This window comes from Anticarsia gemmatalis, chromosome 14, assembly GCF_050436995.1.
Source record: "Anticarsia gemmatalis isolate Benzon Research Colony breed Stoneville strain chromosome 14, ilAntGemm2 primary, whole genome shotgun sequence".
Classification (NCBI taxonomy): domain Eukaryota; kingdom Metazoa; phylum Arthropoda; class Insecta; order Lepidoptera; family Erebidae; genus Anticarsia; species Anticarsia gemmatalis.
Window position 1 is genome coordinate 1,401,195 of NC_134758.1, and position 19,023 is coordinate 1,420,217.

Here is a 19,023-nt window from a genome sequence, read left to right on the forward strand (position 1 = left end):
TTCAAATACGTTGGGAATAATTTTATATATATTGCTTTATAGGAAAATCAAAAGAAATCATCTCCGTTTTTTCAAAAAACATTTATAAAAAAATTCCATATTGAATGAAGCCATATTTATAATTGAATACCTCACATTTATGATATTCACAATAATGCTCAATATAACTACGCATTTCGAGGAAAACCGAGAAAGTTGTATTGAAAAAGTTTCGTGAAATCGTCTATTATTTTCCGATAAACTAACGTAACATGTTTTGAATAACGAGTTACAAGAATAGAATAGATATACCATTCCTTAATTAATGGTATTTTACAAGTTCTGATTTATGGAAAATTGGGAAAGCCTATCATACCTCTAAATATTTGATTATTTCGCCATTTAATTTAAATGCTCACGCAAAAAGGTTAATTCTATTCAGCCGCTTCGGGATAATAACAACGATAATTGTATGACTAAGGCGAAATTATCTAGCAATTAATTATATACATAAATAGTTTATTGGTAGTAGGTATCGAATGATGGTTTGATGACCACCTTGGTCAATAAATGTTTTTCAATACGCCAGATTTCCTTTAAATTTTCCTATACGAAAATAACTATTATCTAGCAGTAAAACTACCAATCAATGACCTAACGTTTTTATTAACCGACAAATAAAAACTTTTACTGGACGCATTAACGGTATATTACCATGTGGCAACCAACATGTGCCGCTTAGGGTAAGAGCAGACATGGCACTTTTAGAACCAGCTTATTGGTGAATAAAATTTACAGAATTTTCTTTGAACATAATATTTATGTGACCATGACCAATTGGCTAGTGTATGTGTTTAATTCTGAATTCCAATCTTTAGTATAAATGATATCTTGAGTAATTTCATTTATTTCTACCAAAAATATATTGTAAAATTTGCGTTTAAGACGGCAACTTTAGGGTATATTTCACACGTGACTAAACTACAACACAGACACCGAAAATGCATGGAATAAAGCCTTTAAATACTGCATGGCGTTTTCGAGGGCCAATTAACGAATTCAAGAGGCGAATATAAATTAGAAATATTATTATTTCTATTGCAAAATTTCCAAAATGTCGTGTATAGACACACTCTTACTACCGCTGTGCTGGCGTTACGCCAAATGTCATCGAATGAACTTGAGAGCTGTTATTCTTGTAACATACACCATGTTATTTGTACACAAAAATGTCACGATATGGGACTTTATTAGCCGACTGGAAGCCAAGCTTGTCGTGTTCGTGAAATGGCTAGAGATTTACAAGTCTGCAAGGAATTGGCAGTTCTGGCGAACTGTAATTCGTTTAAAATATAAATCACGGAAAACTTCAAAAGGGATTTTCATGTTCGATTGAAATACTGAAATATTGTTAATAAGAGATACTTATGTTAAAATAAAAATAAAACGTTAAAGTAGCTGTCACAGCTTGATTTACATGGGGATGTAATGCGGTAGCATTTATGGCAACTACTTATGTTCCTCTGAGTTAATCTTTTTCTTTTCCATAATATACTGTAGTTAAAAATGTACATTTGCGAATGATTTGTGACTGTATTTTTTGCACACGTCATTCGCAGTCGGTCTTAATGGTAGTGTTAATATTAAGTTTTTTTCCTTATAACGATAACTCGTGCAGGAATAGCTATAGTTATCAGCATCTATTACAAAAACGAATAATGTAAATGTATTACGATGCGCTCTGAAAACCGGAAAATCTTGTCTATAAATTAACTCACACCGGCGCTAGAGCGTTGTTGAGCGAAAAATTATATTTAAATTGTTTTGCAACGATTCTGTGTGATCCGGAGAATGCGGGGTGTTTAGGTTTTCGGATGAATAATAGGATATTTTAAAATGCATTAGACACCTTCAAAATACTGCTCAAAATTCGTGTTTTTTTTTTCTCCCGCCACACTATAAACTAGCCTGGTGGGGAAAAAAACGTTCACCAACGTACAAAAAAATATATTTGTTCATCACTCATATTATGCTCTGATGTATCTGAGACGAAATCAAACCCACAATATCCGCGCGCTTTAATAGCGAAAGGAAACCACTTTAACCACGACAGCTTTAATTGTACTTATTCTGTTATTGGTAATTAATTTAACTAAATAAATTAAGCAATATTCATGTGATTCATATTGTTTGTCTTTCAGGCTTTTGAGCTATTGTGATAAAGCTTCCAGACTCAGTGCTTTGTTAATACCATTTTGGATACTTATAACTAAACTTGAAACTTATGATCAAACTAACCAAATTTGACTGTAAGAAAAACAAGATAATTTATTAAAACATAATTCCTACAACTTGCTAGTTCTAAAACGAAAATATCTACACTTTTTATGAAAAATAGCAGTAACAGGTGTTTTAAACACAATATATTTTTGTCTAGAACAATTTGTTAGTCTCAGTTCATAGAGAAGCACACATGCGTGACCCTAGATAGAGCCATTTAAATATAAATCACAAGTTTCAAACAATATCTAAAAGTAAACAGAAATGAAAGAATTCTTTATGAGAATGAAAATATTTTGTTCCAACTTTTATAAAGTGTATTATTATGAAATAGTGATAGAGCTGTTTTTGTATAAAAAATAGGTTTAGATTAACTGTTTCAAGCGTCAGTTACCGTAAGTGTAGATCACGGAGATTCAATTAGATTCTTGGTTGAGTTTTGGTTTTGGGCAGTTTTAGTCGGACTTGCTCAACTTGTGATAGACATACTCAGTTATAAGTATTGAGTTATCAGGTATGTTAAGTTTGCCTTTCCTTATCCGTTTCCGATTCAATACAAAATTTGACAGTAGAATGATTCTAAAAATGATTGTGTAATTAAAATTAGAGGAAGAACGTGAAAAGACTTTAGCAACAAATCATAAAGCATGCTCAATGAAGCGCATCCAAAGAGTTATGAGTTGAAGAATGGTAGAGAACTTAATGTAGTGGAAATTATTTAGCGCTTTAAATGTTCGCGAGTTATATATCTCTTTAATATTTGTAGCAAATAAATATAGTTGGAATATATATTTAGTTTAATGTGGGGTAAAAATAAAGATTTTTTGTGTCATACAGTAAAGACACTTAGGCACATACGAGTATATGGACACGTACTACACTTAGTAGTTTCAAAACTTGCTGCGGATGTCAAAGGACTTACTTTTTTTCATCGTTGGGTTTGGCTATATTATAAACAAACAATTTATCTCATGAATTTTCCCAGTCAACACTAAATTTCCACACCTTAAATCAGAGTGTTCAAAATTATCTGTTTCAGTTTTCAAGGTGATTTTCCATCCGCCCACTAAAATGATTTATCAATATGAATTTCTACTAGGACTGACGCCAAAGGAAGTTCTGTATAAACCGGGGAAATGCAGAAACATAGGATATGGAAAATTAATGGCTGTCGCTATAATGAGTTAAGAAACCATTAAAATTATTATCTTGCTGTCACTGAATTAATAAGAAAATTGGTCTTTATCTTTTAGGAATTCTTAGTTGCTTGTTTATTGGGGAGTATTTGTTGATGACTTTTAGCACCAATGTCTGATTCAAGTGACAACAATTTTTTTGATAGCAGGTTCTGAAAATACCTAAGCAATGCATGAATTGTTGAAACCTTCATATAATGAGCATAAAACTCTTCCAAATTAGCTATTATTATATTTATTGGATCAAGAATATTACTGGGTTTTAAGTAGTAATTGCATTTTAGCTAATATTGTGGCTAACACTTTAATAGGTACGTATGTAAAGAAACAATATAAAATACCTAACTCGTTAATACATCTATGAGTTCTTAATTAGTGTATAAATTTTATGATACATCAAATCTAATATAATATACTATTTTATAACCACTTAAAGCGAATCAACAGAGATATTCAATTAATCAGATAATTACTTTTGCGGCTTCATACTAAAAGGTTTCTAAACATATTAATTTCTGTACTAACGTATCTGCGCATGAACTGTTAATTAACATAGTTTTATTATTCAATTCGATGGCTTCATTTATGCAGTAGACTGTATGAGAATTTTATCTTAGGGTGCGCGCTTAGCTTATTGCATTTAGAAACTTTTCATACATTCAAGCCTTTGAAGGATTGTGATAGTAAGAAGTAAAATTTTTGAAACTAAACTGATAGTATTAAATTTTTATTTTATGTTTTATTTTACTTCACGGTTTTACGGTATTAATACAGCATTAAAAAATACACTTATCTTACACTTATCACTTATCTAAATATTTATTTACTATATAAAAACTTCTATTGGACTCTTTCTTGTTAAATTTTTTTGATAAGTAAATGTTTGATTACAATAAATATTTTGTGCTTTAGATCTTAAAAGAAAACATACTTAGTTGTTTATAATTTTAGAAAATACTGTTATCAAAAACTTAATTTTCTTGGAATTTCATGAAACGTCGCTCTAAATGCGCCCTAAGTGTTTTGTTCTAGAATCTTCTGTAGAAATATATTAACCATTTATATTTAAATTAAATATTGTAATTAAACTTTCTAATCTTAAAGTCTGCTAAATCTCTATGAGGTCTCTATCTTAAATTATGAATAGTTAAGTTTTCAGATGAATGTGATAAATATCAAGATAGTTGACATTTATTGTCTCTGAAATGATTAATTCATAAACTTAGAACAATTAAATGTGGAAATGTGGAAATCGTGGAAATATTCACCTGTCTAGTTAAAAGAAAACACAATTTAGATATTAGTGGCTTATTTTAGATAGGCTAATTTCATTTACTTACCTATATTTATTTCTATCCAGTCTTTTGTTTATCAAATAAATTCAATTAAAAAATCAAAGATTTCACATAAAATTTAAACGACTTCACAATTATCTATTTCCTTTGGCAGACACTGAACTTCCAATTTTCTCATGACTAATATTCCAGAACCTTCCGTGAGAATTGCATTAAAATTCTCCATTAATTGTCTTATAAATAGTTTCAGTAAATCAAACTATCCTCGAGTGTGACAACAATAGATCATAGCGACATCTGTTGGAGGACGGCCAGAAACTTATTAATTTACGTAAACTGCGGATATGAGACGTACGATAAAAGTAGAGATTTTCATGCCCAATTTCCTTTAGAAGTTTGGTCGTTTTTCACAAGTGGGTTGGGATTCAAGGCCTCGGATTGTATTATGATTAACTCATTCCTATACTCATAGCTTTTTATATGAATAATATAATATTAGACGTAAACTTGTAAACGTCTTTTGCGATTTGACGGCTAAACAGGCTTCAACTTTTCTTAAGTGGATGTGAAAGGAGATTAAACTTTAGCTAGATATTTATCATTTGAGAATCACAACAACTTTACTGAGACCATACAATTTTAAAGGTCAGTTAAAAACTATTTTTCAGGAATATATTCCTTAGTTTTTCATTAAAAATAATTACAAGAAGTTCAATTATATTGTAATTACAATTCAATTACTAATGGTATACAAGTTTAATAACTTACATTTTACATTGAGGGTCGAGCACGTGTCTTAATTCCCAGGTCGTTATTACACGAACTTAGTATAAAACTATGGTTTTATTCGTTTTATTGATTAATAACAGCAAGTTTTCTTGTAAATGTATTTAATATAATGGTATAGAGGTATAACTTTTCACTGTCTATTATTCCCGTCTGTCTGTCTGTTTGCTAAAAACTTCAAACCTACTAAACGGATTTTTATAGAGTTAGCGATAACTGGCATATTGAACAATGAAAAAATTTCATATTTTAAAGAATGCCTTGTGGATTCGCTTTTCAGGCTTATATTCATAGTGTGTGACGTGTGTGACGCAATGGTTATTAGTTACTACGCTGCGAACATGACGCACGGCAACGGATGTCGTGGGTTCGATTACCACGCGAAAGAATATTGTTTGATTCTACACATTGTTATTTTCAGTATTTCCTTGAATCAATTAACTCAAACCTCCGAAGAGAACCAATCGTTATCTAATACGGAATACAATACGAATAAGTTAATAATATCTACATGATTTCATTTATCTACAGCACTCTTAACTACCAAGCTCAGATATAGAGCTAAAACAATCACTAATCTCTTCTTAACCTTGATAAAGTGACTTCGTCGTAGAGGCATGTCAACGAGCCTTTGATGTCGCCGTTTATTTACCAATCATACACTTCAAAGAGATGCCGACGTACTATGTCTAGATGAGAGGCTGAGGATGGAAGTATTTTGTGAAAAACTGAATTAAAACCTACCGAATAGAGCGATGACATTTTTTTGGGAACTAGTTTTTAATTTCAAATATTCTAAATTAAAATGATTAAATCCTATAACTGTCTATCACTGTGAGTGCTGCGACTTTTTTTTCACGAAGAACAAGAATCTATTAACTGATTTTAATGCAGTTTTTACCAAAAGTGGTTTATAACCAACATTTTTAATGAATTATTCATTAGACGCTTTGATTATATTGGCTGAAATAAAATAACTTCTCTATTCTGGTTATGAGTTTTATTTTACTTTAACCTTTAGGATATAATACCCAATACATTGGTAGCGAATTTCAAAAGCAATTAAGAGCTTCCTAGAACCTAACTTAATTTTGCGATTCGGAATTTCAAGGAAGACCCAAGTTTGATATCCAAACTAAATATAAAAAGATATTCCTAGAAAATTGTACGGTTTTGATGTGCTTTATACCTGTGGGTTTAATACATAGTACTGATTCGTTTGTTTTTAGGCCATTGGGATATGATTCGAGTGAGGGGAACTAATCTATGTTTTCATGTTCGACAGCGAATAAATACATATGCCTAGATTTTTAAAACTAAACTAAACTGTATCGCATTTTTCAAATATTGCGCTTTTTATCATTGACTAGCTGACCCGCGCAACTTCGCTTGCGTCACATAAGAGAATCATAATTTTCCCCGTTTTTGTAACATTTTTCACTGATACTCTGCTCCTATTGGTCGTAGCGTGATGATATATAGCCTATAACCTTCCTCAATAAATGGGCTATCTAACACTGAAACAATTTTTCAAATCGGACCAGTAGTTCCCGAGATTAGCGCGTTCAAACAAACAAACAAACAAACAAACAAACAAACTCTTCAGCTTTATAATATTAGTATAGATATGTCACTGTAAGAGTTTAAATTAAGTACCAAATGTTACCCATAATAACTGTTATTCCGATTTGAATACTTACATAATAAAGATAATTATTAAAGGTTTTACTGAGCTACTAAAAACTTTTGCATAGTTGAGAACAGTTTAACAAAAATAACGATGATTTTACAAAATTTCAAAGGCATATAGTCTCAACAAATCACAATCAAAGTCACACACAAAATAATTTTACCAAAATATACAGAGAATGCTTATTCACAATGACACATATTAGCACCAATTTATGTTTAGCTATTCAAGGGTACACAAAAGATCAGACAATTAATAGAGATCGCTCTCACAAAAATAATCGTTTACTTTGGCTCTATGTTCCAGACATCAATAAAAGGTCATAACAATCTGTCAGCAGAATATTAAGTTATCAACGCCGGCTGTCGTTTGAATTGGATCAAGAATACAGTATAATGATATTGCCTTATAAACAAAATTTTTAAAAGTTCTATATCTTGAGACGATAGAAAAATGCCCTTTCATAATTTAGTAGGAATTCTGAAGCTGCAGTTCTGGTTCTGCATATCTCTGAAGTAGTTTTACACTACTGATTAATAATAATGATTGTTTTAGACAGGACCGAATAGACAACTAAAAAAAACAAAAAACTTAATAACCGGACTGAGAAAGACTGGGTGGGTATGGAAACAACTCGTTAGTTCCGTGATTAATGCATACCTGAACCTTTACGACCTTCACTTATGAGGCATACAACGACGAAGAAGAAAATAAGTTTAGACCGATAGAAGAAAACTATTTTTGTAAACGTTCTTTTTATTCAACTTCATTTCACTAGATACTCTTATTAAACAACCAAGGTAGTTGGCTAATATGACTATCACAATAAATTTATCTAGTAAAATACTTTTCTGAATCACTATGACAAATTCCAATTTATTACTCATAGCAGTTTTTGAAGCGTCTGTTTCAGACATATTAACTGATGAGGGTTCTAGTTTTTCTCGTTCATTTCGTTTATTCTAAAGTCAAAAATAATTTGACATTTTACGAAATCTCATCGGAACTAAAAATATAACCACCCTTTTACACTCAGTAGGTGTCGAGAGCAGTCGCTAGTCATCTACGAAACGACTTTAAGAAGACATTGACCTCTATCTGATTTATAAACATCTAAAAAAAACACTTTAATTGCAAATTTTTTAAGTCTTTATTATGTCTGATGTATGCATATATTTCTCTTGCAACCATTTATGTCGGCAGCGTTAAGAAAGTTACGTGTTAAATTAACTTAGCAAGTGCGAGTCATTGCCCGTACGGGTATGTATTCCATCGCACGGATTACTACTTTTTTCAACAGAATTAACATTATTATAAGTGGTAAAGATAGTTTAGGCCATACCGAGAATTTCCTTATATATTTGGTATAAAACAGCGTGGCACTTCGCCTCAACGTAATTATTTTCAGTAGCAATCCTCTATCGAGATAATAAAAAATATAGATATCAGCTTACGGCTCCAGGATTTAAAATTAAAAACATTATTTTTAATTGCTGTGTAAAAATCATTAATAAGCTTCCTTAAAGGTAAAAACATTTTGCTATTTTGGGCCAGGATTAAAATATTTGCAACATTATCTCACAAAAACGAGATTTTCTTGCCTACAAAGCATAATGTCAGACAAATTACCCGTGATCAAGTTACATTCACCGTCTCCTTGCAATCTCAGGAGCATCAATATCATTAGTCTTCAACTCGATGAGATCGAAGTCAAATAATCTAAGGCTTTTATGAACGTAGAGTTTGATGTGCAACGACCTTAGGACGTATTTTAGTAGTAATAAGATTGATCTCGTATACTAGAAATATTTTATAGTTATTACATTTTGGTTACGTTATGGTTTGAAAGGGTGGCATATTTTTATGAGAGAAAATAAGCATTTTATTATTTTAGTATTTATATTTTACGAAATGGCAAAATTAGTTTCGCATTGTTAAAAATTGTGAGAGGTAACTGTAGTCAAAACATACCTATATATTTTACCACACAAACTTTGTGATTTGAACCTATATTAAGTTTCCCAACAAATGTACCTAAGTACCATAATCAACGTAATTATTAAAGTAACTTATCAATTCTTGTGCCTAATTTATTTGTATTTTTTACTATATATCACCTATATAAACGTGCCTTTACTTGAAGATGTCACATGTAGATAAAATCCGAATGAAGAACTTAAATCGAATCAGTCCTTAAGTTTTAAGCACACAATTTAATTTGCTCTAGGTTCGATTACCGAGTCTGTAAGATAAGATGACACCGCTTGACATTCAGTTTCACATTAGTTTTTCAATGGAAATTGATCTAATATCTTAAAACTAATAATAAAAGTAGGTGTCGACTGAAAGTCTAGAATGGACAGGTGAATTAATTCTATGCATGAATACGTAACATTGTTGTAAACATTATGCATTACAGATACATGATAATAAGCTACTACCTCTGTGAATAGGTTCCGTCTGCAGCTTTTTCTGATTACAAAGATTTCCCAGGTTAAAAAGAGTCTTAGTTATAAGCAACCTGGATACCAAATCCCGTAATCCATTCAGCAGGTTTTACGGGGAAAATAACAAACTTTCACGAAAGTTTAAAAAACCGGATTTGCGGTTTTACTATAGCTTAGTTACACATAAGCAAAGCCGGTGGATCAATTAGTCTTTAAGATACCTACTAGATTTTTGTCTACATTTGTGTATAGAACCGTAACATCGACATACGCTGTAACTCAATTCAATCGAGACACGTAGTCTGAAGACGAATTCGTTGAAACTCACTTAACTCGAAGAATAAGCCATTGATTTTGTATGAATTAAATACAAATTACATTGATTAACGTGATTCACCACAGTTTACAAATAATTCAAGATGGAAGACAGTAATTTCCACAATTGTTTGGTTTGAATATGATACAAATTCATTATTTTGTTAAGGTACTATAGATAGGTAAATATATTTTTAATGTTATTTTTTTGCAATTTTTGAAAGATATAAAGAACTAGCTTTAACCCGCGACTTCGTCCGCCACCTTAATTTTTCCATTATGCGTCATTTTCCGGGGTAAAAAGCAGCCTATGTCCTTTCTCGGGTATCAAATGTCTCTATACCAAATTTCATGCAAATTGGTTCAGTAGTTTAGGCGTGATTGAGTAACAGACAGACAGACAGACAGAGTTACTTTCGCATTTATAAATTAGTATGGATTAACTCTCCTTTAAGTATTGTATGCAGTTTTGAAACTGATATTATACCTAGATGTTTTCTATAATCACGATTGTAATCGAACGTGAGTATAGTGAACGAAACGTTTGTGATTCGCAACATTTACCTCTTCAGACTTAACTAATTAATTTATACATAAATATTGATACTGAATTTACAAATGCCTATAAAAAACCGATTATGTCAATATCCTAATAACTTCGTTTATAGGTAGGTACTACCGCATGCATTTACCTTCCCACTGGATTGGCAATCCCAAAATGAAGAAAGAGCACAAGTCTCAATCAAACCATAGTAAGTAGATATAATATAGCTACGTAATATCCCACTATTGAATGTTATTGCCTACTCAATTTATGCTTTTGTTAAAGACAGAACAACTTAGTAACAAAAAGTAAATAATATTGTTAAAGTATACAAGAAGTAGCTCATTTATTTAATGGCGCTTAAGAATAACACACATTGTGCTTTTGTTTACGTTTCTTAAGAATATTGTATACACAATACCGGTTATTATAGAACGACAAAAATGTATTTTCCGATGACGAAGAACTTTAAAATTTTATAACACCTACCGGCTTTTTTGTCTTTGACTAAAATATCTAGTATTTATGGGCTTTCCCGTCCTTATTGAGTCACACAATTATCCTTTAAAACGAAAAAAAAGACACTTGATACTTAATAACAGATGAAACATAAAGAAATCTAGGCTAATAATTGTAATAACTATAATTTTATTATAAAATTATGTCTCTTACCCTCAATATTATTAACGTCTTTCTCGCTAGAATTTTCCACATCGGCCATAACTAATCACACAAATAAAACTGCACAAAAATCAGACCACTTCAGAAATAAACTTGTCACCGGTCGTAAATTACTTCGAAACTCTTTCACATCACTTAGATAAAACACATCAAAGAAATAACAAATTCAAATTAAGGAAAACCAATTTTCCAAATCAATCAGCTTGCGTTAAATTTTAAAAATCGCAATGAACACTTTTCGCGCTAAACCGCGATTTTTTTTTTCGTCTTGGCACACACGTCCAAATGCCAAGAGAGATGATCACAAACTGTTCTATTTTTGTTGATGGAACAAATTGAAAGATTTATAATGCGAGCATAATTTCGTAGCAAATATTTTCGTATGATTTACCTAGTATTCTTATTTTTTTATTTATTAAGTGCCCGCTGACGCCCGCGGCTTCGGTCACGTGGACACGATGTGGATGAAATGTTTCGCCAAAATTAAATAATTGGAATGGATATATAGAGGATAAGACGTTGGTCGTCGGGAAGAATTACCTAATAATAATCAACAATTTTATTATTCATCTATGATGATAATATTCTTATTTGCGAATATCCGGCACCCACATCAATGACGTAAAAATTAAATCTAAAGTCGAAGGGAAGGAAGAAAAAATATTTTTATAGAATAAAAACAATGAGGATTTTTTTTGTGATAACCCACTATTTTTAATTAATAAAAGGTATCGTATTAGTCTTACGCATTATTTTAAGGAAGGTCATTATTAAAAAAAAATGTTACATAGAAACTATTACATTATTTTTTTTAAATAAACTTGCCGATAAAATGGAAAGTAACCGGTATGCCTAGCACACTGAAAATCGGACACGATAATTTCCGTAGACCTTAGTGACACGTTTTATAAACAACCCAACTATTAAAATAGTTTTTTCAATCACTTAGATCTATACATCACACAAAAAGCAATCTCAAATTTAATTGTATGTCTACCCGCTATCATGTTTTAGGGCTTCCCTGATTTCGTTATTCGTGAATTAGGCTATAATTCTATTGGGTAATATTAAGTAGAATTATTTTTAACTGTTTTCGGGACACGTTAAGTAAATGCCTTGACACCGCTACTCATAGTCTAAAGTTTGGTATCGTGCTGGAGTTAAAGTTAGGACTTTCAGCTATATAAAATAAGTTGTCAGTAAGTTTGTTCCGAATAAAATTAAAAGCAGTTCGTCAATATCACTCCTCTTTGATAGAATCGCATTTCTATCTAAAGAAGCCCGTATCTTTCCTATCTATCTTGTTAAGTACCTACCTACCTGAATAATTATTATAGTACCTACTAGGTTTCAGAAGCAGCCAAATGACGGTCTAACTTTGTCGTGCAGTTTGTAAACATATTATCATACGTCACCCAGTAAATTACAAAGTTTAATAAAATTAAAGTAGGTAGGCATTCAAAGCAATTATCACGTGAGTTAAAGACCAATTGACCTGTTTCTTGGGATTATATTTACTGAGGATTAGTCAATGAACATTTCGTCGTAGATTATTGAGTGTAATTGCGCAAACATACCAAGTTTATGGTGGCCATTTCATAATGAAACTGCTGGATAGATAGTGGGCACTGGCTGTCCATGGGCATAGCCCGCATGAGACGTGAAACTTACAAATGTGTCATAGATCTATCGAAAACTCTATAATGTTCTTTTTACGAAACAACTCATCATGATAATTTAATGTTATACACTACCGCTATAGCTGGAACCGAGGTAGCTCTATATCATTAGGTATTTGTTTTTAATTAAGCATAGAACTTAGCCGCATATTTTTAGCGGCTACAAATTGGGAACAAAGAAAAAAATCTCTGTCCGTTATTGCCTGTTTACATTTTTATTTGTTTTTATTAATGAAATTACATGGAACTTATAAAATTGATCGTTTCGTGTAAATATAAGTAGGTAAGGCTACCTTTCTGTCTTATTACCAAAACATTACCTCTAAGCTCTAGAGACTTGGTTCCAAAACGGAACAGGTGCAATATATCCTCCCGTAAGTCGTATTTCTAGTGATCGTGAAATATTTAATGACCACAATGTGTTCGCTTGCACTTTCTTTAATCTCCGAGAGATGCTTCTGAGACTCATGAATATTGTAAGAAAGCCGCTACTTTGACTAACTAGGTACACGTTAATATTTTTTCTGCTGCCTACTTGAAAATATATTATGTTAATAAATGCTAGAGGCTCAACCCATAACAATTGATGCATGATGATGAATGCTGATCCATGAATGCTGGATCTAATAAGTGCTGTGAAGATAGCCAATATTTTTTTTAACGGTGATAGCATTAACATAGGAAGGATGACGGAAACGTCACATAACATTAATTTACCTCAAGGCTTTTCACGTCTTGAGTGCTTGTAACTAGCGCCATTGCAGCTTACCTTACAAGCTGCAGCACTGGCGCTAATTTCATATATTATGTTTCCTTATGTCATTCAACAGATATTCTTTGAAAGTGGATATTATAATATATAAAAGTATCTACAGGTATTTTGCTAAACTTAAAAATATTAAAAGCGTTCCATAAAAAAATAAATGTGTATACAGAAATGTTTTTAGAACGTGTGATATGATTTTTAGGGTTGGCAATACTAAAATAGTGATTGTCACTGTCAAAGTCAAATCAAACAGCTGTCATGTATGTTTTCGTCACGAGTTGCAATGTTTTGTAATTTATTTTGTTTGGTATAACCTAATAAGATCAATAAATAACACATAAGTTGTAGAATAAGTATAGTTTGAAGTGTTAGTGCGGTGCAAGTGGTGGAACAATGTCGGAAGGGGAAGAAAACCTCCATCGTTTGGAGGGAACTTCAGGCGATGCTCCGGGTGGCCTTATCATCAAAAAGAAAGATAAACCAGCTGAATTTCAGTTTGCTAAGCCTTCCTTACTGGGGCTTGATAAGTTAGCTGCCGCTAAGCGTAAGCAGAATAGGCTAATATCGTTCCAGGATGAGACAAACGATGACGATAGCGCTGAGGACAAAAGTGAGTCAAACGCGGTAAAAGAGCGTAAATACAGGAGACACAATGAAGAAACTCCTACTTACACTGGTGGTATATCAGAACAAGCGCGGGAACGTATGCTGGAGAGATTACAGAGGTTAGAAAGTTTTGTTTTCTAAGTTTCCTTATTTGCATTTAGTTGCCATTGTTTTTAGTCAACTACCAAGTTTCAAAACATCTTATTTTATTAGAAAAAAACTGTGCAAGCAGGCGATTGTTTGTTGAAAGTTTTTCTTTGCATTTGTTACTAATAATAAGATGTTCACAATGTATTATTGATGATCAACTCTTGTAATGTGTATTCACTTATTGTGAAATAAATATCTAAGATTACGAAACTTGGTTGATCAATTAAATCATGAGCTTAAAACTCCAATTTTAATAAATCACTTAATTTCTTCCATTTGAAACCAATTTAAAACTAGAAACAACACTTAACCTTGATCATACTGCCTTGTATGCAATATTAATATATAACAATACCTTTACAGGAGAGAAAGAGAAAAGGAAAAAGGTGTACACAATTCTACTCAAGAAGAAAAACAATCACGATCAAAGGATGATGAAGATGACCGATTCTTCCGTCATCGTTATGATAAAAGAGATCGTGACAAGGATCGGAGACGAGATGATCGTCGTGACGACCGTAGGGATGACAGGAGAGATGATCGAAGGGACAGAGGAGATAGAGATCGAAGGAGGGATTCTGAGAGAAGAGATAGGGATTCCGAAAGGAGAGATCACAGTGAGAGAGGGAGGGATAGTTCTAGAAGGAGTTATTACGAGCCAAGGTTTAAGGATGAACCTAGAACTCCAAGGTATGATTACTTCAAATTCAACCTTACTAATAAATTATAAACTATTTAGTACATTATGATAAGATAAGATTACATAAGATAATCTCAGTTTGTCTGATGTGTAAGGCTCGCTACACACATATTCATTTTGGCACGATTGAACCGAGCCAAGCGGCAGAACCAAGTATGTGTAGATGAATGTTTGTAAAAAATGCCACTCGATATTACCGTGCTTACAAGCTTGCTAGTAAATATTTTTACCTACACAACACATATGGCTTTTAATCTACACCAAGTTCAAACAGTAGAGATTTTTATTTTATTACATAAATTAACTATTTCAAGATGGAAGCTAAACTCTTTTATTCAAAATTGTATAATCATGACACTAATGACTTTTATCAAAAGTATTTTCAAATAACCATATGTCAGTTACAATATTAATGATTAACTACCCTCACAAATTCAATATAATCATATATTTTTCGTCTTCCAGTATGAAAGTCCTCAAACCAACTGACAAGACAGCCTGGGACGATGATGATGATGACCTGAAGGCGCCTCTCCGCAAGTCAAGTTGGGACTTCCCGACTCCTCTGACAAGAGATGGACCAGACCGCTCTCAGCGCAGTGATAGAAGTGGCCGACCGCTTAGAGATAATAAGGGAAGATTGTACGAGTATACTCCAAGAGCTTCGCCACATAAGTAAGTTTTATTAAATTGATTTTAAATCTTTCGGTAAATCGGTTTATATTTCCACCTGTAATAAATAGTCTCAACATCAATACTTCGTTCAGCTGTGCCATCTTAACCTTACCATGTTAACTTCACCAACTGAAAAATATAGGGGTTTCCACGAGTATTTGTATTTCGTAATAGTGAAATTTTACATAAGTCGCCTTTTTAATGAAAGTCTGGGCTTAGTAGGTCTTTATCATTATTCAGTAAGTTATAGTTACCACGAGATAGGAAAGATGCCACAGTTGACTGTATTGTTTATTTGAATAGCATTGGGTAGTTGACTCTTTGTTGAATGTTGAATAAAAATGAAGGACATTATTTTCATGGCCATATAATGGTCACATAACTACAGATGATATTTCAATACGAGATCTTTTCTTTCCTTTTCATTTCAGGTTTGCCAGCTCTAGGCGAGCAGTAGACTTCGAAGATCCTGATTGGGAAGAAGCCGAAAAGAAACTTGACAGAGCTTGGTATAATATGGGTGAAGGTAAATATTTAATTGTAGTTACAAACCTATTTTTAGAAATATTGTGCCTTTAAATTACTTATTGTTGTCTTTTGTGTCTACTTAACTGACCACAAAAAATCTCTTTTGTTTTCTTTTGGTCTAGATTCAGCTGTTTTCATACATTCTTATTTATTCCCTTTAAATATATTTTAGTCTTTGTAAACCTCAAACATTTTGCTAAAATTCTAACCAGCTTTCTTTAGCAACTTCTTAAGGTTCTTTATTCCATAAGCTGCATATTTTCGAACATCATTATTATTATTTTTTCCATATTGCTAGGTGAAGCCGACGAATCAGATCCGTTCGCGGGCACATCAGCGGAGTACGTAGCTCGTAAAGAAGAACAAATAGAGAAGAGACGTAACCGCAAGGTGTCGGCGCAACGACAACAGATAGACAAAGACAATGAGCTCTGGGAGAGGAACAGAATGCTGACCAGTGGTGTTGTTCATGCTATTAATGTTAACAATGATTTGGACGAGGTAAGACTTTGACTTGAATTGTAACTGTTAAAGAACTTTAAGAAGTAAAAAAAATATAAGGAAAGCCTTATTCCGGCAGAATACTGCCACCTGCCACAGACATAACACATAACCTTTCACTAAGAACAAAAAAAATAGAAATAAATTTATGTTAATATTTTTGTATATTTACATAAAATGTATTCCCTAAAATAATATAATATATATATGTTGTATCTCAAATGAATGTGATGTAGGTATTCAATGCATCATTATTTAACTTTCCAGGAGAGTGTGGACCGCGTGCATTTGTTGGTTCACAACATAGTGCCGCCATTCTTGGACGGTAGGATCGTGTTCACCAAGCAGCCTGAACCTGTTATACCTGTAAGTATTCAAAATATTTACTTCTCTCTGATTTTAAATCATAGTTGCTATGTATGTGAGTATGCTATTTCCGGGAGATTAATCTTAAAAGTTGGACGTTTGATAATGAGTATATTTGTGTCTCCGCGTAATAGCGCAACAGCATTAATTTTCACTGCCAATGTCTTTTAAATACATTTATATTTTAATATGAACGATGTTTTATTTATAGGTAAAAGACCCGACATCAGACATGGCTATCAACGCTCGCAAAGGCTCAGCTTTAGTAAAGGCTTTCAGAGAACAGAAGGAGAGACGCAAAGCGCAGAAGAAACACTGGAAATTAGAGGGCACTAAGATCGGTATGACAATAATACTTTTACAATCGAAAAAAGTTTCTAACAGTCTTTATAAAAAACAAAACACTGTTATTAGACTTATTTTTCTTTAGCTTTAGTAGTATTGAACATTAAATTCTTTTGGTTATTAATTAAGAAATGATTGAATACTTGATTACTTGAAATTGATTAAAATAGATACGATTAGTCTTAAACTTGTTAACAAATTAATGTTTTGTGTTTTCCAGGTAACATCATGGGTATACAGAAGAAAGAGGAAGATCTAGAAGATGGTCCCACTAAAGAAGCTTACAAATACGCCGAACATTTGGACAAAGGTAATATGGACATTTTTATACTGAACTAAACTATTTATATATCTATTTTTAATTTAATTACTATTATATGATATTCCTTTTCTCTCTTTCTCAATCTTTGTGTACCACTACCTAGTATGAATGACAGACACCAACATCGTATTTTGCACTCTTTATGCAATGTACGAACGCTTTATTTCATTTAAACAGAAATAGTAGTGATGAAAATCAAAATCTTGCTAAAATCAAAAGGTCTAGTTTTCAACTACTATTTTTTAAATTTTACAGAACCAAAAGAAGTGGAATCCAAGTCTGACTTTGTGAAAAAGAAGACAATCGCAGAACAACGTCGGTACTTACCTGTGTTTGCAGTGAGGGAAGAATTGCTGCAAGTTATTAGAGAAAACAGTGTCGTTATTATTGTTGGTAAGAATTAGACCTTATTCACAGCGATATAAAGGTCAAATTTCAGCAAAATATAACTTCCTTTTAGATTTGCCTCAAAAAGTGGGATCTATTTATTTATGCAAAATGTCTTTTTGGAAAACGAACTTGGATACTTTCTTGAATACTTAGTTTTGTTTTGCAAATAAATCAATCCTATGCTATAAACAAAACTTAACTTTAGCATTAAATTACTGAATTTCTTCTCTCTCTCTTAAGATCTCTTCCTTATTAGGCGATATAACAGTAAAAGGCTCACTCTGTGAGCCTTGTTAGACTGATTTCTAAGCTTTATCCTTTCACTCATTAATATTATATGCATATTTTTATTTACTTCTGTTGAAACATGTTCCATATTTCTCTAGCTCCTACAATATTCCGTCCCCAGGTGAGACAGGCAGCGGTAAAACAACGCAGTTAACACAGTACCTGCACGAGGAAGGGTTCAGTCGCCTCGGTATGATCGGTTGTACGCAGCCCAGGCGTGTGGCCGCCATGTCTGTGGCTAAGAGAGTGTCTGATGAGATGAATACTAAGTTGGGTAAGTGTTTTCTTTTGCTAGGTAGCAAGTGCGGTACTTGAGCAAAGGTTTCAAATTTGAACCAATATATTCTGTTTCCGTTGAATTACTTTATTATAATATAAGTATATGAGTATGTCATAACAAAAGCGTGCACGTATACGAAACGCGCACGCATTAAAAGCTTATTAAGTGTGGTGAACCATTTATCTCATTGTATTTAAATCACATAAAATACTGA

General features: G+C 32.4%; 2 protein-coding genes across 3 annotated transcripts in view; one reads left to right on the forward strand and one right to left on the reverse strand.

The window, feature by feature from the left end:
- Nucleotides 1–11,504, reverse strand: part of Ac76E (adenylate cyclase type 2 Ac76E) — a 201,706-nt gene extending 190,202 nt beyond the window's left edge. Inside the window, exon 1 of the mRNA XM_076122538.1 lies at nt 11,205–11,504. Within this exon, the coding sequence (XP_075978653.1) occupies nt 11,205–11,253 (49 nt within the window). The 5' untranslated portion in view covers nt 11,254–11,504. The remainder of the gene's footprint in view (nt 1–11,204) is intronic.
- A 2,399-nt stretch (nt 11,505–13,903) lies between these two features.
- Prp16 (ATP-dependent RNA helicase l(1)G0007) overlaps nt 13,904–19,023 on the forward strand; it is a 146,097-nt gene continuing 140,977 nt past the window's right edge. For both annotated transcript variants that reach the window (XR_012959753.1, XM_076122784.1), the window contains exons 1-10: nt 13,904–14,383; nt 14,778–15,104; nt 15,580–15,789; nt 16,221–16,315; nt 16,616–16,818; nt 17,086–17,184; nt 17,396–17,525; nt 17,750–17,839; nt 18,107–18,244; nt 18,651–18,803. Coding sequence is in view for 1 of the 2 variants with exons in the window: in XM_076122784.1 (XP_075978899.1) it covers nt 14,052–14,383; nt 14,778–15,104; nt 15,580–15,789; nt 16,221–16,315; nt 16,616–16,818; nt 17,086–17,184; nt 17,396–17,525; nt 17,750–17,839; nt 18,107–18,244; nt 18,651–18,803 (1,777 nt within the window). In the remaining variant the exon portion in view is untranslated. The remainder of the gene's footprint in view (nt 14,384–14,777; nt 15,105–15,579; nt 15,790–16,220; nt 16,316–16,615; nt 16,819–17,085; nt 17,185–17,395; nt 17,526–17,749; nt 17,840–18,106; nt 18,245–18,650; nt 18,804–19,023) is intronic.